The sequence below is a fragment of the Octopus sinensis genome, linkage group LG22 (genome assembly GCF_006345805.1).
Source record: "Octopus sinensis linkage group LG22, ASM634580v1, whole genome shotgun sequence".
In the NCBI taxonomy this organism is placed as follows: Eukaryota; Metazoa; Mollusca; class Cephalopoda; order Octopoda; family Octopodidae; genus Octopus; species Octopus sinensis.
This window is the reverse complement of record NC_043018.1, coordinates 7,824,797-7,845,497: the sequence shown is the minus strand read 5'-3', so window position 1 is coordinate 7,845,497 and position 20,701 is coordinate 7,824,797. Positions and strand designations below refer to the sequence as shown.

General features: G+C 41.7%; 1 protein-coding gene across 2 annotated transcripts in view; it reads left to right on the top strand.

The window, feature by feature from the left end:
- LOC115223232 (alpha-L-fucosidase-like) overlaps positions 1-20,701 on the top strand; it is a 30,825-nt gene that overhangs the window by 5,935 nt on the left and 4,189 nt on the right. For both annotated transcript variants that reach the window (XM_029793718.2, XM_029793717.2), the window contains exons 2-7: positions 8,043-8,149; positions 8,584-8,711; positions 10,918-11,051; positions 12,751-12,848; positions 14,919-15,051; positions 17,319-17,489. In XM_029793718.2, the coding sequence (XP_029649578.1) occupies positions 8,043-8,149; positions 8,584-8,711; positions 10,918-11,051; positions 12,751-12,848; positions 14,919-15,051; positions 17,319-17,489 (771 nt within the window). The remainder of the gene's footprint in view (positions 1-8,042; positions 8,150-8,583; positions 8,712-10,917; positions 11,052-12,750; positions 12,849-14,918; positions 15,052-17,318; positions 17,490-20,701) is intronic.

Below are 20,701 nucleotides of genomic sequence, written 5' to 3'. Positions count from 1 at the left end.
ATATGTTTTATAGTTTTCATTTCGCGCATGCGCATTGTTTTTGATTTTGTCGGCTACACAGTATAGTTGGATCTGTTGGGCACCGTCTGTGAGAAAAACAGCGCCACGACGCAATTCACTCAGCCAGTAATTTGGAAACAACATGCTGTACTGCTTGGCATCCATGCTGGAAGCCCCATTTCAAGGTATTTGGGTGTCAATCTGAGGACAATGCAGAGGATTCAGAAAGAATTGGATGAGTCTAATGGTGATTACGAAGATACGGCAGCTCTGTAAACTCACTCTGATCATTGAATAGATCTGAAAAGAACTCCTGAAATTGATGGTGAGATCCAGGCCACGATTGACAATGATCCCCCCAAGTCAATCAGGTCTGTCGCCAGGGACATGGGAGTGTCTGCGTTTCTTATCAGGCAGTTAGTGCATGATGACATTGGGTATTCCTCATACAAGATAGGAAAGGGCCAATTTCTATCCCAAGCCATCAAGGACAAGAGGAAAGACCATGCTACGAAGCTTTTGAACAAACTCCGGTATCCCCTATAACTGAACATGCTTTGGTTTTTCTGAGACAAGAAGAATTTCTATCAGGATCAGATGGTGAACACAGAGAACAACCATCAGCTTGCCATATCTCCAAAACATGTACCAAGAGTGAAAAAAATGAAGCATCCATTCAACATCATGGTGTTTGGAGTGATCACTAGTGATGGTGATGTTATGCCTCCATTCATCTTCCCACACAGCCTTAGACTCAACATGGAGGCCTACATCAAGTACCTGGAGGAGGTAGTACTGACCTGGGTCAAGAGGGTGGTTGCTGGAAGACCCTGTGTCTGGCAACAGGACTATGTACCATCCCACACAAGAAGGAGAACCTAGTCATGGCTGTCACACAATTTCTGCGACCACATCACCCCTAACATCTTTTGTGCAACCTTATGCTGGCACCTTAGATTCACCCAGAGTAGGCCCACCTTTAGAAACCAAATGACACTTTTGCTTCTGGTGTTTGCATCAAGGATAATTGCTGTAAACAGCGATATCAAAGGAAGGTTAATCAGGATGATAGTTTTTGTGTGTGGCAGATGCACAGGGGTAATAAACACCGAAGATGTTCAGAAAGCAAATTCCATCACACGCCAGGGGAAGAAACTAGAAGTAGTTGATAGCTTCCGCTACCTAGGTGACCAAGTCTGTAGTGGATGTGGATGCTCTGAGAGTGTTGCCACTAGAATAAGAATAGCCTGGGCAAAGTTCAGAAAACTTTACCTCTGCTGGTAACAAAGGGCCTCTTGCTCAGAGCGAAAGGTAGACTGTATGATGCCTGTGTGTGAACAGCCATGTTACATGGCATTGAAACCTGGGCCATGATTGTTGAGGACCTGCTCAAGTTTGAAAGAAATGAAGGTAGTATGATCTGCTGGATGTGTAATGTTAGTGTGCTCACACGACAGAGTGCAAGCACCCTGAGAGAAGTGTTGAACATAAGAAGCATCAGATATGGTGTGCATGAAAGATGATTGTGTTGGTATGGTCATGTGTTGCGTATGGACGAGGAGAGCTGTGTGAAGAACTGTCACACCCTAACAGTGGATGGAAGAGGGAGACCCAGGAAGACAAGGGATGAGGTGGTGAAGCACGGCCTTCGAACATTGGGCCTCACAGAGGCAATAACAAGAGACCGAGACCTCTGGAGATATGCTGTGGTTGAGAAGACCCAGCAAGGAAAGCGAGATCACTGTCTACATCAGTGTCGCATAACCAGTCCATTTAAAAGTACCCTTGAATCATCGGATGATATACTGTGCTTGAGAAGACCTATTGAGTCAAATAAAATCAAAATCAAAATGAAAATTGTAGTTGTAGTCGATGCCGGTGCCACCTGACCGGCACCTGTGCTGGTAGCATATAATAAGCATCATTCAAGTGTGGGTTGATGCCAGTGCAAGTGGCATGTAAAAAGCACCATCCAAACATGATTGAGTGCAGTCCCCAACCAACTGGCTCCTGTGCCGGTGGCACTTAAAAACACCATCCAAATGTGGTTGATGCCAGTGCCGCCTGACTGGCTCCCTGTGCAAGTGGCATGTAAAAAGCACCATCCAAACATGATTGAGTGCAGTCCCCAACCAACTGGCTCCTGTGCCGGTGGCACTTAAAAACACCATCCAAATGTGGTTGATGCCAGTGCCGCCTGACTGGCTCCCTGTGCAAGTGGCATGTAAAAAGCACCATCCAAACATGATTGAGTGCAGTCCCCAACCAACTGGCTCCAGTGCCAGTGGGACTTAAAAAACACCATCCAAATGTGAATGATGCCTATGTTGCTTGATTGGTTCCCGTGCTGGTGGCATGTAAAAAGCACCCACTACACTCTCAGAATGGTTGGAGTTAAGAAGGGCATCCTGCTGTAGAAACTTTGCCAGATCAGATGGGAGCTTGGTGCAGCCTGCTGGCTTGCCAGTCTCAAGTGAAGCCGTCCAACTCATGCCAGCATGGAAAACGGACGTTAAACAACGATGATGATGAATGATGATACTATAATCTGAAATGAAAAATAATAAAACAAGTTTGAAACACCAGGTCATGTCTGCAGAAATGAAACAGTATGCATATGTAACAGAAATAGTTGAATTACACAATCAATTTCATTAGCTGTTTCTGCTATAAGAAACAGTTGTCAATGCTCTGCTTTTACAGCAGAAACAGCTGTAAGCTAATGAAGTTGATTGCATAATTCTTGTTTCCTTGTCATACCATAATCTATATTAATGTTCCGTACTCATCTAATGCTTAGATTTAAAGCATATTCTTTTTATTCTTTTATTTGTTTCAGTCATTTGACAGCTGCCATGCTGGAGCACTGCCTTTAGTTGAGCAAATCGACCTCAGGACTTATTCTTTGTAAGCTTAGTACTTATTCTATCGGTCTCTTGTCGAACCGCTAAGTTATAAGGGTGTAAACACACCAACATCGGTTGTCAAGCGATGGTGGGGGACAAACACAGACACACAAACATATACACACACATACATATATACATATATATATACATACATATATACATATATATATACATACATATATATATACATACATACATACATACATACATACATACATATATATGTATGTATGTATGTATGTATGTATGTATATATATATGTATATATATATATATGTATGTATGTATGTATATATACAGGCCAGAGGAGACTGGCAAACGGCCACGATTGGTTGGTACTTTTATGTGTCACTGACACACACAGACACCAGTCAGGTGGCGCTGGCATCGATGTCCAAATTCATGTGACAAAACCATTGTCAGTAAACTATTCAAAAAGAGGTAACAGTGGCATGGCTTTTTTTTTTATACTCAGGATTCTGACCTTCCTGACACCCATGAAATCTTGATAAAGTGGTCTTGAGTGTAAAGGGTTTATTAGCCTGGGCCCTAAACTGATAAAACTATGACAAAGGAGGTGAAAAGTATACAAGAAGTGAGCAAAATCTTGTCAACGTGGACTTATAACATATTTAGAGCATTGAACCATGCCTGTTCTTTTTATTATTGATTAAGAACAGCTCAGCTATTCCCTGTGGCAACTGTATTGATTTTTAGTCAAATGAGCAGCCATTTCCTTCGTGTTTAGCTTCCTAAGTAGGTTGGCTCTAATTGGAGTGAAAAGAAAATTTAATCTGAAAGAAAAGAGAAAAGCAAAAGAGTTTTATGGTTTGGCTGACACAAATCTTGTTGCTGAATTCCAGCAAAACCGCTGATGTCTGTATGTGTATTACTGTCTCCTCCTCACATGATGGTTGTAAACAAGTGTCCCCATCATGCAAGCGGTGTCCTTCATTTCTAATTTTCAGTGAAGTCATGTCTGGCTATGAGGCAATATTACCTTGTTTTGAAACGAGTGAGTGGTGGTGACAGGAAGAGCATCCAACTGCAGAAAATACTCTTTAACAAATGGGCTTCTTTCAGTTTCTGTCTACCAAATCCACTCTCAAGGCTTTGGTCAGCCCTAGGCTATAGTAGAAGATACTTGCCCAAGGTGCCATGCAGTGGGACTGAACCCGGAACACATGTATAAATATATGAGGGAGTTGTTTCAGTTTTTGCCTACCAAATTGACTGACAAGGCTTTTGTTGGCCCAGGGCTATAATAGAAAACTCTTGTCTGAGATGCTACACAGTAGGACTGAACCTGAAACCATATGGTTGGGAAGCACATTACTTAACCTCATGACTATACCTACACCTATATCGTTATGTTGTGTTTGCGTGTGTGTATGTATGCATGCAGGAGTGGCTGTGTGGTAAGTAGCTTGTTTACCAACCACATGGTTCCGGGTTCAGTCCCACTGCATGGCACCTTGGGCAAGTGTCTTCTACTATAGCCTCGGGCCGACCAAAGCCTTGTGAGTGGATTTGGTAGACGGAAACTGAAAGAAGCCCGTCGTATATATGTATATATCATCATCATCATCATCATCATCATTTAGCGTCCATTCTCCGTGCTAGCATGGGTTGGACGGTTCAACTGGGGTCTGTGAAGCTGGAAGGCTTCATCAGGCCCAGTCAGATCTGGCAGTGTTTCTACGGCTGGATGCCCTTCCTAACGCCAACCACTCCGTGAGTGTAGTGGGTGCTTTTTACGTGCCACCTGCACAGGTGCCAGACAGAGCTGGCAAACGGCACGAACGGATGGTGCTTTTACGTGTCACCGGCACGGGGGCCAGGCGAGGCTGGCAACGGACACGAACGGATGGTGCTTTTACGTGCCACCAACACGGGGGCAGACAGAGCTGGCAAACGGCCACGAACGGATGGTGCTTTTACGTGTCACCGGCACGGGGGCCAGGCGAGGCTGGCAACGGGCACGAACGGATGGTGCTTTTACATGCCACCGACATGGGGGCCAGACAGGGCTGGCAAACGGCCACGAATGGATGGTGCTTTTACGTGTCACCGGCACGGGGGCCAGGCGAGGCTGGCAACGGCCACGAACGGATGGTGCTTTTACATGTCACCGACATGGGGGCCAGACAGGGCTGGCAAATGGCCACGAACGGATGGTGCTTTTACGTGTCACCGGCACGGGGGCCAGACAGAGCTGGCAAACGGCCACGAACGGATGGTGCTTTTACGTGTCACCGGCACGGGGGCCAGACAGAGCTGGCAAACGGCCACAAACGGATGGTACTTTTACGTGTCACCGGCACGGGGGCCAGGCCAGGCTGGCAACGAACACGAACGGATGGTGCTTTTACGTGCCACCTACACGGGGGCCAGACAGGGCTGGCGAACGGCTACGAACGGATGGTACTTTTACGTGTCACCTGCACGGAGGCCCTGATGTTGATCGACCTCAATTTGGACCTCATATATATATATATATATGTATATATATATATGTGTATGTTTGTGTGTCTGTGTTTGTCCCGCCAACATCGCTTGACAACCGATGATAGTGTGTTTATGTCTCCGTCACTTAGCGGTTCGGCAAAAGAGACCGATAGAATAAGTACTGGGCTTACAATGAATAAGTCCCGGGGTCGAGTTGCTCGATTAAAGGCGGTGCTCCAGCATGGCCGCAGTCAAATGACTGAAACAAGTAAAAGAAAGTAAGAAAGAATGCATGTGTGTGTATGTGCGTGTGTATGTGTGAATTTCTACCTGTGTTGTACTCACTATTTCTTGTAGCCATTCTTAGTAATTTTTGTCTTTTGTTTTCAGACTACTTCAAGTTTCTATTTTCCTTAATTACATACTTAAGAAATGCAAGGAGGGAGAGGAAGGGAAAGTTGTTTATTTCCCAGGTGAAAGACTTCACAAGGTGGTGCTATTAAGTTCGACATAGCCTGGACCTATACTGGCCGAAACCTGTCTTAGCTATCCAAGTTATAATTATCTATTGTACTCATCTCCTGTAGGTATATGTGTATATTAGTGTATGTGAATGTGCATATAAAAATGTGTGTAAATGTATATGAGAATATATATATATATGTCTGTTCTTTCTTTCAGCTCTAACATCTAGGTTATTGCTTCCTTGAGAACTGGTGTTGGTTTGTTTATGTCCCCATAGCTTAGTGGTCTGGTAAAATAGAGCGAAAAAATAAGTACATAACTTAAAAATTAAAAATAAGTACTGGGGTTGAACAAACTCTTGAAGGCAGTGCTCCAGCATGGTCGTAGTTCAGTTAGTGGCTGAAACAAGTAAAAGAAGGTAATTAATTACCGTATTTCAACGTGTACAAGGAACCCTTTTTTGTCAGAAATTAGGTTAAAAAATATGGGAGTTTCTTATACATGGATAGTATCATAATCCCTTACAAAACCTTTTTTCCAAATTAGGGGGTTCCTTATACACATTAAAATATGGTAATTGATTAACTCTTAAATAGCTGCTGTAATCAACTCATTGAGTTTTTTGAGGACGTTACCCAAATCACTGATCACGGATCCTGGGTGGATGTTGTTTACCTGGACTTTGCTAAGGCTTTTAACTCTGTGCCACACAAAAGACTTATGGTGAAGCTTTCTGCATTGGGCGTAAGAGACGAACTCTATAACTGGTTGAAGTCCTTTATTTTCGGCCAAAAAGAGGTTGTCACAGTTCTAGGACAGCACTCTTCGCCCTATGAGATGACATTTGGTGTACCACAGGGATCTGTTCTTGGCCCCCTTTTATTTGTTGCATATGTTAATGACATAGATGCTAACTTAAAGAATGCCACAGTGCTGACATATGCAGATGACATCAAGTTGTACCTCGAAATAAAGAGGTCAGATCCTGTACACTATAGACCTCTATTGCAAGCAGACCTGGACACAATGCAGCAGTGGATCATGGACTGGCAACTCAAGCTGGCTGTGGACAAATGTACCACCATGCATTTTGGGAGGAGAAACCCAGCATCCACCTACTCCCTCCACAACACTAGTCTCAAAAAGTCTTCATGTGAACGTGACCTGGGTGTTATTGTCGACAGCGATTTGTGTTGGACAAAACACATCGCTAAAATTGTCAAGAAGGCTGAGGGTGTCTTGGCATCACTCACCAAGTCCTTCATGAGCCGCTCTCCAGCTCTATCTATCTGCGGCTTTATATAGCTATGGTAAGACCTCACCTAGAGTTTACATCACCGGTCTGGAACCCCTGTCTTGCCCAGGATATTAATCGTCTGGAAGCCGTTCAGCGATGTGCAACCAAAAGAATACCCTCCATCAGGCATTTGCCATATTCTGAACGCCTTAATTCCCTGGGCATGAACACATCGAAACTCTGACGTCTGGCAGCTGACTTGGCAGACACCCATAAAATTATCAACCATCGTACAAACAATAACTCTGAGCACCTTTTCAAACTCCACCCATCTAACACCTGTGGACATATTTACAAAGTCAGAAAACAGCACAGCTCCCATGACTTCAGGAAACATTTTTTTCACTCTGAGAGTTGCTGAAGCATGGAACAAACTGCCGGCATCAGTTGTTAGTTGTTGGAGCACTGCATCCTTCAAAACTTCCATGCTTTCTGAGATTCGCCAACACTACACCTGATTTTCTCCCCTCCATACACACACAAGCATGTATCTGACTCGTGCATTGTTCGCTTTCCAGACATTTGTACATTACTGCATATACTCTGACAAGTTGTGGTGCACCTGAGCACTGTATACAATAATTTCATTATTTTTATTATAGCTGACATCGTCAATTGATCTTTCAAAAATTTGACATGCATTCAGCCATCATCAAAGGAAAGTCAGTATTTTATGGCAGTTTTTAATAACGAGATTGTAAATTTTATTGTGCAAGAGACTAACAATTATTATAGAAAATTTTTTTTACTTATTTGAAGTGAAAATAAATATAGAAACTGTAATAATTGGATAATTTCTATGTAATTTTTGAAAAAGTTTTTATTTTTGTTTTTTGCTCGTTTGGCACACACCTTCATGCAACTCTTTCCTGCTGTTTAAAGGTTAATTAATTAATTTTTTTTTTTCTAAATTCTTTCGTTAGGTATGTTGTTCTAACAAGCAAACACCATGAAGGATTCACCAACTGGCCATCTAAATACTCCTGGAATTGGAACTCAAAAGATGTGGGGCCAAAACGAGACCTTGTTGGTTAGTTTATATTTTCCTGAAAATCTCTTCTTCCTCATCCTCCTCTGCCTCTCCCTCCTCCTCCCCTTCACCGTCTTCCTTTTCTCCCACCTCCTCCCCTTCCTCTTCCTCCTCCTCCTGTGCCTCTTCCTCCTTTTCCTCTTCTTCATCTGCCTCTCCTCTTCCTCCTCCTCCTCCTCAGCAGCATTGTCATCATCATTATTCCTACCCCTCCCACCACCACCACCACCATCTTTTCAGACATTGTTATTGTCATCATCATCATCGTCAACAACATCACCTTCATCATCATCACAATCAGCACCATCACTGTAACCATCTTTATCATCACTATTGTCATTGCCATTAACATTTTCATCATCATCATCATCACTACTATCATCTTCATCCAAAGAAAACAATTAAAGGTGACTTCTTTTTCTCTCATCCTTCAGGTGAACTTGCAGCTGCCATCAGGAAGACACCTGTACATTTTGGTTTGTACCATTCTCTCTTTGAATGGTTCCACCCTCTTTATCTGCAAGATAAAGCCAACGGTTTTAAAACCCAAAACTTTGTCATGGTAAGTTCCGACCAATTCCTGCTTACCTTTGTCTGTCTACCTGTCTGTTTGTTTTTTTGTTAGTGTGCCTCTCTTTTAATTTGTGTGTCTTTCAGTGCGTGTGCATGTGTATGTGTGTGTGTGTGTAATCAGCTGAAATTGCTAACATGATCCGGTTCCTGACTGAAGATTAGAGGCTTCGAATGACCTGTCTGTTTTTTTGTGTCGTCTCTTTGTGTAGTTTGCGTTCTTGTCCCCTTTTGTACATTTTATATATAAGTTTTATACATATATATATATATATATATGTGTGTGTGACTGCATGTGTACCGTTGGCGATTTTTTTCCCTCCGTGTTCCCTTCTCTGGATCTTTCCTTTTCCTATGTTTCTGACGAAGAGCTCCGCGTGAAACGTTAAACCCTCCTACTTCTCTTCCTTCATGAGCGTCCAATAATACTATATTTGTTCCATGTCCTCGCGTTGTTGTGTTTTCTCTTGGTGTTTTCATGTTTGGATTAACTTATATATGTATATCATCATCGTTTAACGTCCGTTTTCCGCGCTAGCATGGGTTGGACGGTTCGACCGGGGTCTGGGAAGCCAGGGGCTGCACCAGGCTCCAGTCTGATCTGGCAGTATTTCTACAGCTGGATGCCCTTCCTAATGCCAACCACTCCACGAGTGTAGTGGGTGCTTTTTACATGCCACCGGCACAGGTGCCAGGGAAGTCTGGCATCGGCCACGATCGGTTGGTGCTTTTTACGTGCCGCCGGCACGGAAGCCAGCCAAAGCGGCCTGTAATATAACATATGACAATTATTTGGTTGCCATAATAAAACTCAAAGTTTCGGATGTTGGGGCAGAAACCCGCACCGGCATCTCTTCAGTTATCGAGGCATATTTTGATTGCCTCGATATCCGAAACGCCCTGGCATCTGAAACTCGGAGTTTTATTATGACAACCAAATAATTGTCACATGTAATATTACAGATAAATTCCTCTATTTACATAATATCAAGGTCTCTTTCATTCTTGTGTTGTCTTACCAATACTATCAATAGTGTGTGCCGGTGGCACGTAAAAAGTACCCAGCTGTAGAAATACTGCCAGATCAGACTGGAGCCTGGTGCAGCCTCCTGGCTTCACAGACCCCGGTTGAACTGTCCAATCCATGCTAGCATGTACCTTTGCATGTCGTTTAAGTCCTCCTGCCGAATTACACTCTCTTCCACATGCCCGACAGATATGATTAGTATGGTGTGTTACACCACCACCAGTGGCCAGGTTGTCACTCATCTGTCTCGTTTTATGACTACGAAGATGACTCATGAGTCCAGCTTTACTGAGGCAGGGTCTTGCACAGACATTGCATGTCAGAATCAAAGGAAGACCCTTCCCTTCTGGAAGTGTAACAGCGATGCCCTTCCTGACATCCCTCCTTACTTTCTCATGCGCAACTCGAGTGATACATACATACATACATACATACATACATACATACATACATACATACATACATACATACATACATACATACATACATACATACATACATACATACATACATACATATATATACAACTGCTAAAAGGCAAATACACTGCAGTTACCGTGGAGGAAAAAAAATCTCCCTTATGATAAAAAGGTATGAAAACACCCAGTTCGTTCAGTGTCACCATCTGTTAGGAATCCCAGACATCAATGTTCCGAGTTTTTGACTCTTGTCAATGAGATGTACCTAAGAGAGGCAACTCTGAGCAAACTAAATAAAGATGTAGCTTTATATATAATTCAGTCAACACGTTGACTGATTTGCACTAGTAGATCTGTAATAGCGAAGCCCCCCCCCCCCTACAATTATGCGTGTATGTAAATTGTGCATTAGAGAATCCATGAATTTTCTTTTCCGATATGACTCTAAATAAATTCCTGGATGCTATTCCTGTAACCATAGATACCGTTCTACATTTAAATATTTTGATAAACCTCAATAAATTAACCATAAAATTTTTAGTTATCATTTAATCTCTATATCCTGCCACCCTATAACTTCATCATGATTAATTATTACCTGTTTAATAGCATAAAAAAAAGAAAAACTTTTCCATTTGATTCTTTATCTCTGTGTGTGTGTGTGTCCATCCGGTTGTCTCTCCGTCCATCCGTCCGTCCCTTGACCTCAGTGTTTCCGTCCTAAATAACTATGTATTTTGATATGTTATTAGAAGAAAACAATGCCTGAGTTGTATGAACTGGTTATGAATTACAAACCTGATGTAATTTGGTCAGATGGTGATTGGGAAGCGCCAGATAAATACTGGAATTCAACAGAGTTTATTGCATGGCTCTATAATGACAGGTAGGTACAGTACTATTATTATTATTATTAGTATTATTATTATTATTATTGAATGAGAGAGCAGTGCATGCCATCAAAGTGACACGGGTAAAATATACGAAGCCCAGTATACCCATCATGACTACCCGTCTGATAAGGGTACACCAGGCACATGCATCACAACCATATGTGCACGACATGGTGATCTCATATCAAGATAAACAGCACATGACCTTGTAGGTGGGACCCAGTTAGAATTTTTTTCCGGTTGAGTAGCCCATCCTGCTCAAAAGGTCCCTGAATAAGGATTGTTTAAGGATGTTGAACGAAACACCCATGTTTCTAAAGGTGAATTATCCAAACCTCCAAGAATTCCTCTCAACACATGGCTATGATGCTCCCCCACTACTTCTGCTCATGAACAAAGATGCACATATCGTCAGCCACAAAGGGACAAGATCAACTGGTTAAAGTCAAACAACTGACAAGCAAATCTGTGGTATTGAGCAGAATATTTGCTGTAGCCCATCTTTTATACCAAGACAAAACAATGTACATGATAACACTTGCAATCAGTTAAGATCAGAAGCCATGAGAGCCACTGCCTGGTACTGCATCAGGGCATTTATTATTATTATTATTATTATTATTATTATTATTTTTTAAGGTGGCGAGCTGGCAGACTTGTTAGAACGCCATGCGAAATGCTTAGTGGTATTTCGGCCATCGCTACCTTCTGAGTTCAAATTCCGCCGAGGTTGACTTCACCTTTCCTCCTTTCAGGAGTTGATTAAATAAGTACCAGTTACACACTGGCATCGATGTAATTGATTTAATGCCTTTGTCTGTCCTTGTTTAGCCCCCTTTGGGGAATAAAGATATAATTATCAATGTCATCATCATCGTCGTCATCATCATCATCATCATCTCCTCCTCCTCCTCCTCCACCTCAGGCAGCAAGCTGGTAGTTTCATCAGCATTCTAGGCAAAATGCTTAGTAACATTTTGTTTGTCTTTATGTTCTGAGTTCAAATTCCACCAAGGTCAGCTTTGCCTTTGATCCTTTCAGGGTTGGTAAAATATGTAACAATTAAGAACACTGGTTTCCATTTAATCTACTTTACTCCCTCCTCCCTAATTTCAGGCCTTATGCCAATAATAGTAAAGATTATTACCTCTGCCTTAGCGAAGGTGGAGGTATTGTTTTCAGTCGTATTTGTTTGTTGGTCCATGGACAAGATATCTTAAAAACCGCTGGATGGATTCGGATGAAACTTTCAGAGATGTTTGGCAAGCTACTTACCACACAGCCACTCCTGCGCCATGGCAACATTGGCATAACATTTTTGTCCTGAAAGTGAAAATGACTTCTGCACATATTTCAAATTAAACATTTTAAACGAAATTCTTACCTCACTCTTTGACTCAGAAATTCCTTTTTAATTCTCTCTCCTTTCTCTAATCTCCCTTTTTTCTCTCCAGCTCACTCCTCATTTCTCTCCAATTTACACACCCCTCTCTAATTCACTCTCATGTTTCTTTCTTCCTTTATTTCACCACCACCCCTGCTTCCACCTTCAGTCAACCATTTCCCTCCCCCTCTGTCTGTCTGTCTGTCTGTCTATCTTTCAAGTACATCTTTTACATTGTGATCCTTCAATACCTAAAATACCTTTAACGATCTTGAATTTTCTTCCATTTCTCTGCCTTTCTCTTCCAGTCCAGTGAAAGACACTGTTGTGGTCAATGACCGATGGGGAATTGGAATTTCATGTCACCATGGAGACTTTTACACTTGCCAAGATAGATATAACCCTGGTGAGTACAAAATACCAAATATCAATGACTTCTAGGGAAACGGTATTTCACTATGCAACCCTAATACACTGCAAAGTATAAAGTATGTCAAACATTTCTATAAGTCAATACTGTGTTCAAACTGTGTTGGCAATGCTATTAACACCATTTGTTAAGGTTATTTCTACAGGTTTTTTCTAGAAATTAGAACCAGCATGGATTTTGTTACGATGTTTTGTATCTGAGAGGCATGATGTAAACAAACAATATACTTTATACTTTCTAGTATTTTATGGTTGCGTAATGAAATATTCTGCCCCTACAAGTCATTAATATATATGTTTCTTGATTACCCACAAGGGGCTAAACATAGAAGGGACAAACAAGGACAGATAAACGGATTAAGTCGATTACATCAACCCCAGTGCGTAACTGGTACTTAATTTATCGACCCCGAAAGGATGAAAGGCAAAGTCGACCTCGGCGGAATTTGAACTCAGAACGTAACGGCAGACAAAATATGACTACGCATTTTGCCCGTGTGCTAACGTTTCTGCCAGTTCGCTGCCTTAAGTCATTAATATATAGTGACGCCATCTTGGAAATCTCCAGCACGCATGTGCAGAGTTGGATTCTTCCGGGAGGCCTGCCGGAAGTCCCCTTGTGCGCATGCGCAGAAATCTAGCAGCAGCGAAATTCCCTTGTATCGTTCTCTCAAACGCCAGCAGCTGAACAGGACAATCGTGTTTTATCAGCTCTCTCAAGCTGCTACCTCGTGGCGTATCTCCGCTATGCTTGAACGGAGAGGATTTGGCTCACTCCACTTGACTACTGCGATAAGCTCCTAGGCTGCCGATTAGCCCAGAGGAAGAAATGTATATATTGCGAATCAAGAAATAAATATTTATACTGTTGAGGTTAATCGGAAGTCTTGATTCTTTCCTTCGATTAATATTTTAATGTAAAGGATGCGAGCTGAACCCATCCAGTGCGGGGACCTCTCATTCTGTTACAAATATTTACATACCAGCTTCCAGGAATGCATTTAATATGTAAATTGGTATAGCCAATAATATAACACTGCTATATGCTATTTAAGCAGTGTGTTTGTGGTTGATTAATGGGTTGGATGGGTGCTGATGAAAGAGCAAAGTCTTCTGAAGTATGTCATGTACATCTGTTAGCCATATTTCATCTTTAGTTTCATTGTTTGTTTACATCTGGCATCTTGGATATGAACCGGTGTAACAAAAATCAGTGCTGGTTTTAATTTCTATAGAAGGTCTGTAGAGATAACTTTAACAAATAAAATACCAAATGACCAATATATAGAAAGATAGCTATTTACTACTTGGAACATGTTTTTGTCTGCCAAAATGATGAAAGGGTGCTTCAAAAAGTTTGAAGGTTTACTTAAAGAAGCAACATCACAAGTTCCTGGGGCAGGTGTATAACAGAATTTTGTGTGACATTTAAGCAGGTGAGAGACCAATCTTTTTCTATACATGATGCCAGCCTGTTGGAAATTACTACAACTGTAGTAATTGTGACCCAGCATCAGATGTTACTAACTACAACTGATGTGTGGGATCCTGTTAAACTAGTCTCAACTTTGCTTGATTGGAATCAAGTAGATTTGAGGCCGTGTATAAGAGGATCACTGCACATCAGTTATCGGTTCAAAGCTGACGAAATAAACTGTGACATGCATTCAGTTTGAATCGATCTGTTTGACATGAACTTGCTTTCACCCCCCAAAATCGAAGAAATAAACTGACATGAACTCTAATTGAGTTAATCTTTATTGTTGACGATAATAAGCTGACAAAATTTGATCTTCAGTGTTGAAGAGGTAAGCTGTGGCATGAGCTTGGCTTAACTTAATCTTTTTAAAAATTGAAGAGAGAAAACTGATGAAAAAGAAAATACATTATTCTGATTGTTAACCTCATGTTTTCTACTTAAGATTTAAATGTTTAAAAAAAGTTTAAATAATTTAATTTGTTATTACATGACATATATATACACTGCGATAAATCTGGAGATAATTATCAGTAAACCTTTTTCTTCTTCCAAATGTCATTCATCCAGGTAAATTGATAAATCACAAATGGGAGAATGCCATGACTATTGATAAATATTCCTGGGGCTACCGGCGCCGTGCTCGCTACTCTGACTATTATACCATCGAAGGGCTGATATCTCTACTAGTTGAGACCATCAGGTTGGTACTGACTTTGGTATCTTTTATTGAATTGTTTGGTATCTTTTATAGATAAAAGAATGCCTTGGCAGACTTTTGGAATTGCACACCTACATAAGTTGGATGTACTCCTTTTTGAAACTCTTTTATTCTTTTACTTGTTTCATGTATTTGACTGTGGCCATACTGGAGCACCACCTTTAGTTGAGCAAATCAACCCCAGGACTTATTCTTCGTAAGCCTAGTACTTATTCTATCGGTCTCTTTTGCCGAGAACATAAACACACCAGCATCGGTTGTCAAGCGATGTTGGGAGACATACACAGACACACAAACATATACACACATATATATACATATATATATACATATATATACATACGGCCGTGCACACATAGGCTAGTACACACATACATGCTTTTAGGTAGGTTTTGTCTCACCCCTAAAATACACCCTGTATTCTTAAAATATTCAGAACATTAGTTTTGGTCACACAGAACATCTCCACACCCCTTGTTCTCATTAATTCCTCACCTACTAGATTTGACCGCGGCCTGACCTGTAATTATTCCAACGGACCTTTTGTCGGCCCCCACCAACCCCCCAATTTCAACGTACATTGATAAACAGTTTAACCATGGGCTCTTAAGGAGCGTCCTCGTTCGAATTGCTTTGCTGCGCCTCTGTTTTGTTTTGTTCTGTCAACGTAATTCCTGCTTTTTCCTGAAGAGAAAGCTGCAATATGGTATCCTTATTTAATCAGAATTTGGAAAATTGTGGCCTTTGAAACATGTGTAGAATGTAATAAAAGGAATTCTGTACAATCTTCGTTCAACTCCATTTCTTCCATTCACTAATTATATATATACATACATATATACATATATACGACGGGCTTCTTTCAGTTTCCGTCTACCAAATCCACTCACAAGGCTTTGGTCGGCCCGAGGCTATAGTAGAAGACACTTGTCCAAGGTGCCATGCAGTGGGTCTGAACCCGGAACCATGTGGTTGGTAAGCAAGCTACTTACCACACAACCACTCCTATGCCTATTAGGCACTCCTACGCTTATGGGAAGTTTTCAAATTTATTTTTTACCACATCTTTGCAAATGATGGGTCGTGGTGGCTTATTTTGAAAATATTTGAAAATTTATTAATCCTTCTTCCCTCCCTTCCAGACTGATTATGACCAATTTTGTTTTGCACTGCGCAGCACTTAAATCAATGGGAAATGCCTTGAAGAATTTTGGAAATTGGCTATCTCTATTATGATCCTCCCCACTTCCTTTATTTCCAAACAGAAAATTAAATATAATTTTAAAACAATAGCGAAATTTAAAAAAAATTTAAAAACATGAACAGTTTGCAATTTATTTCTATTTATAATTTGAAAAAAAAAAAAAAAATATATATATATATATAAGCGCAGGAGTGGCTGTGTGGTAAGTAGCTTGCTAACCAACCACATGGTTCCGGGTTCAGTCCCACTGAAGTGTCTTCTACTATAGCCCTGGGCCGACCAAAGCCTTCTGAGTGGATTTGGTAGACGGAAACTGAAAGAAGCCTGTCGTATATATGTATATATATATATATATGTGTGTTTGTGTGTCTGTGTTTGTCCCCCTAGCATTGCTTGACAACAGATGCTGGTGTGTTTACGTCCCCGTCACTTAGCGGTTCGGCAAAAGAGACCGATAGAATAAGTACTAGGCTTACAAAGAATAAGTCCCAGGGTTGATTTGCTCGACTAAAGGCAGTGCTCCAGTATGGCCACAGTCAAATGACTGAAACAAGGAAAAGATTAAAAGAGTATACACACACACATACACACACACACACGGGTGAGCACAGAAGTGCAAAACAAGGTGGTAAAAATAGTACTCGAATACCAAAGGTAGAGTGATATGCTTTTATTAAAGCTGCAAGATTATCACAAAAAAAACTGTTACTCAGAGTTTCAAATTCCCGTTTCTTGAACAGTTGTGATGAAAACTGTCTGATGAATGGGAACGTGAAACTCTGAGTAACAGTTTTTTGTGATAATCTTTCAGCTTTGATAAAAGCATGTTACTCTACCTTTGGTATTTGAGTACTATTTTGTCCACCTTGTTTGTCAAGTGGTGGTGGTGGTGGTGGTGGTGGTGGGGACAAACACAAAGACACACACACACATAAATACATATATATATATATGCATATATATGACGGGCTTCTTTCAGTTTCCATCATTTTAACATCTACTTTCTCATACTCACATGAGATATACCAATCTAATTTATTCTTAGCTGTGGAGGAAACCTTCTAATGAACATTGGACCCACTCATGATGGACGTATCGATCCACTGTTTGAAGAGAGATTGCTCCAAGTTGGTCAGTGGCTCAAAGTCAATGGAGAGGCCATCTATGGCAGCAAACCTTGGACCCACCAGAACGACACATATACAAAGAAAGTTTGGTAAGAATATTTGCTTCCATTATCTTCATTTGTCTGAAATATTTCAGATGTTGTTGCTGACATCATGTACCTTGAAAAACATTTACCAATGTGCCCTTCATTTTTTATAAGAAAGTAGATACATTTGGCTACTATTTCTAGAACATCAATCACCAATGTAGTGACTCCATTGCTTGGGTTACTTCACAAATATTTTGCTATGCATCTATGTGTGTATATGTGTATGAGTCATCATCATCATCATCGTCGTTTAACGTCCGTTTTCCATGCTGGCATGGGTTGGATGGTTCAACTGGGGTCTGGGAAGCCAGAAGGCTGCACCAGGCCCAGTCTGATCTGGCAGTGTTTCTACAGCTGGATGCCCTTCCTAACGCCAACCACTCCGAGAGTGTAGTGGGTGCTTTTTACGTGCCACCGGCACGGGAGGCAGATGAGGCTGGCAATGGCCACAATCGGATGGTGCTTTTTACGTTCCACCGGCACGGAGGCCAGTCGGGGTGGCGCTGGCAACGGCCACGTTCGGATGGTTCTCTTACGTGCCACCGGCACTGATATCACAGCTACAATTTTCATTGATGTTGATCGATTTCAATTTCGATTTCGATTTTCACTTGCCTTCACTTGCCTACAGGTCTTCACAAGTAGGGTTTGTGTCACAAGAAGGAAAGGTATGCATAAGTGGACCAGCTACATCCCAGGTAGAGGCCATGAGTTAAGGTCTCACTTGTCCTGCCGGGTCTTCCCACGCACAGCATACTTCCAATGTGCTCTTCATTTTTTATAAGACAGTAGAAACATTTGGCTACTTCTTCTAGAACATCAGTCATCAATGTCGCAACTCCATTGCTTGGACCCTCCCAGGTACAAATCCAGGCAAGGTCTTTTATGGAAGACCAGCAGTGGCCCATGCATACCAGCTTCCCCTCTTCACATCACTAATGTTATCCAAGGGAAAAGTAAAGGCTGATATTGTTTGGCACCAGTGTTGTTGCAACTTATTTCTACGGCTGAGTGGACTGGAGCAACATGCGATAAAGTGTTCTGCTCAAAAATGCAACACAAGGTTTGGTCTGAGAATTGAACTCATAACCTCATGATTCTGAGCCGATGCTCTAACCACTGAGCCATGCACCTTCATGAGTGTGTTTATAGGTTTCTGCATGTCTATGAATGTGTGTATATGCACGCATAGAGAATATTTCTTTGTCAGTTTATATATATATATCACCGCCGTGACCAACCAGGCTATCAGATGTTGCTACGCATCGCTGGTCACAATGCGTTTGCATTGTTTTAGCCTTCAAATGATGCCACTCCGCTGGCTAAGCGAGCAGGCCAACAGAAGAAAGAGTGAGAGAAAGTTGTGGCGAAAGAGTTCAGCAGGGATCACCACCACCCCCTGCCAGAGCTTCGGGTGTTTTCGCTCAATAAACACTCACAGCGCCCGGTCAGGGAAGCGAAACCGCGATCCTACAACCACGAGTCCGCTGCCCTAACCACTGGGCCATTGCGCCTCCACACAAACACACACACACATATATGTATGAGAGAGAGAGAGAGAGAGAGAGAGATCTTGAAGGTGTATATGTGCATATCAATGTGCATGAGTGTCTGCATATATGCATGTTTAAGTGTAAGTCCTTGCTCAGACCCAGGTTAGTTTTTCAGAGTAGACCTAGTTTTATGATTATTTTACACACACACACACACATACATATTTATTTATCTGTCTGTATGTTTCTCTTCCTCTCTCTCTTTTTCTCACTCCCTATCTTTCTCTCACTCTCTCTATTATATATCTATATAATAAAAATGTACGTGTGTGTGTGTGTCCATCTATGGCAAGAAAGGCTCCAACATCTATATAAAAACTAAAAACTTATTCTTGGGTAAAATTTTATGCCGAAGACAACGGAAGTGGTCCCAAGTCTCTAGCAGCCCTCCGAAGGGAGTGACTAGCCCTTTTCCAACACGTACATATCACAATTCCCGAATAAAAGAACGGTCTAAGGGAGATAACTAAATAAAAGTTTGACACCAAATAACATTACTGTGAATAATTTAAATGTTGTTTGTTCCTTCTCGAGCCATGCCTGGCTCATAAGGGCCAGTTTCCCGGCTTCATTGGCGTATAGGTTCCCCACCTGGACGGGATGCCAGTCCGTCGCAGGTGAGCTGCATGATGCAGGAGGAAAGAGTGAGAGAAAGTTTTGGCAAAAGAGTCAGCAGAAGTTCGCCATTACCTTCTGCCGGTGCCACCTGGAGCTTAGGTGTTTTCGCTCATAAACACACACATCGCCCGGTCTGAGATTCGATCCCGCAATTCCTTGACCGCGAGTCTGCTGCTCTAACCACTAAGCCGTATGCCTCCACAAATAATTTAAATGAAAGACTCAAGAAAGTTTTACCAGGAAATGAATATATTTACAAATCTATAACCTCTGTTGTTGATGACTCAGAAATTGTCACTTACCTGGTTGAGTTCTTAAATTCATTGGAGTCACAAGGAGCACCTCCTCAATGCCTTCGATTGAAAATAGGCACTCCGGTCATGCCTCTCTGCCTGAACTTTTCTCAACCAAAGCTGTGCAGTGGTATAAAATTTGTGAAGAAATTAAAGAAAAATGTCATAGAGGTTGCAATAATTTCTATCTGTGAAAAAGGTGAAGATGTTTTTATTCCTCACTTCCCTTTAATGCCCTCCGATATACCCTTCCAGTTGAAATGACTTCAATTTCCAATACATCCGTCTTTTGCGATGTCCATTAATAAGTCCCAAGATCAGACTTTGAAAGTTACTGCTTTGCAATTAGAGGAGGGCTGTTTTTCACACAGCCAGTTATATGTTGGGGTTCCAGAGTGGGGAGCAAGGACAACGCCTTACTTCCCTGGGCATGGATACATTGACACTCCGACGTCTGGCAGCTGACTTGGCAGACACCCATAAAATTATCAACCATCTTACAAACAATAACTCTGAGCACCTTTTCAAACTCCACCTGTCTAACACCCGTGGACATATTTACAAAGTCAGAAAACAGCACAGCTCCCATGACTTTCGGAAACATTTTTTCACGCTGAGAGTTGCTGAACAAACCACCGGCATCAGTTGTTAGTTGTTGGAGCACTGCATCCTTGAAAACTTCCATGCTTCCTGAGATTCGCCAACACTACACCTGATTTTCTCCCCTCCATACACACACAAGCATGTA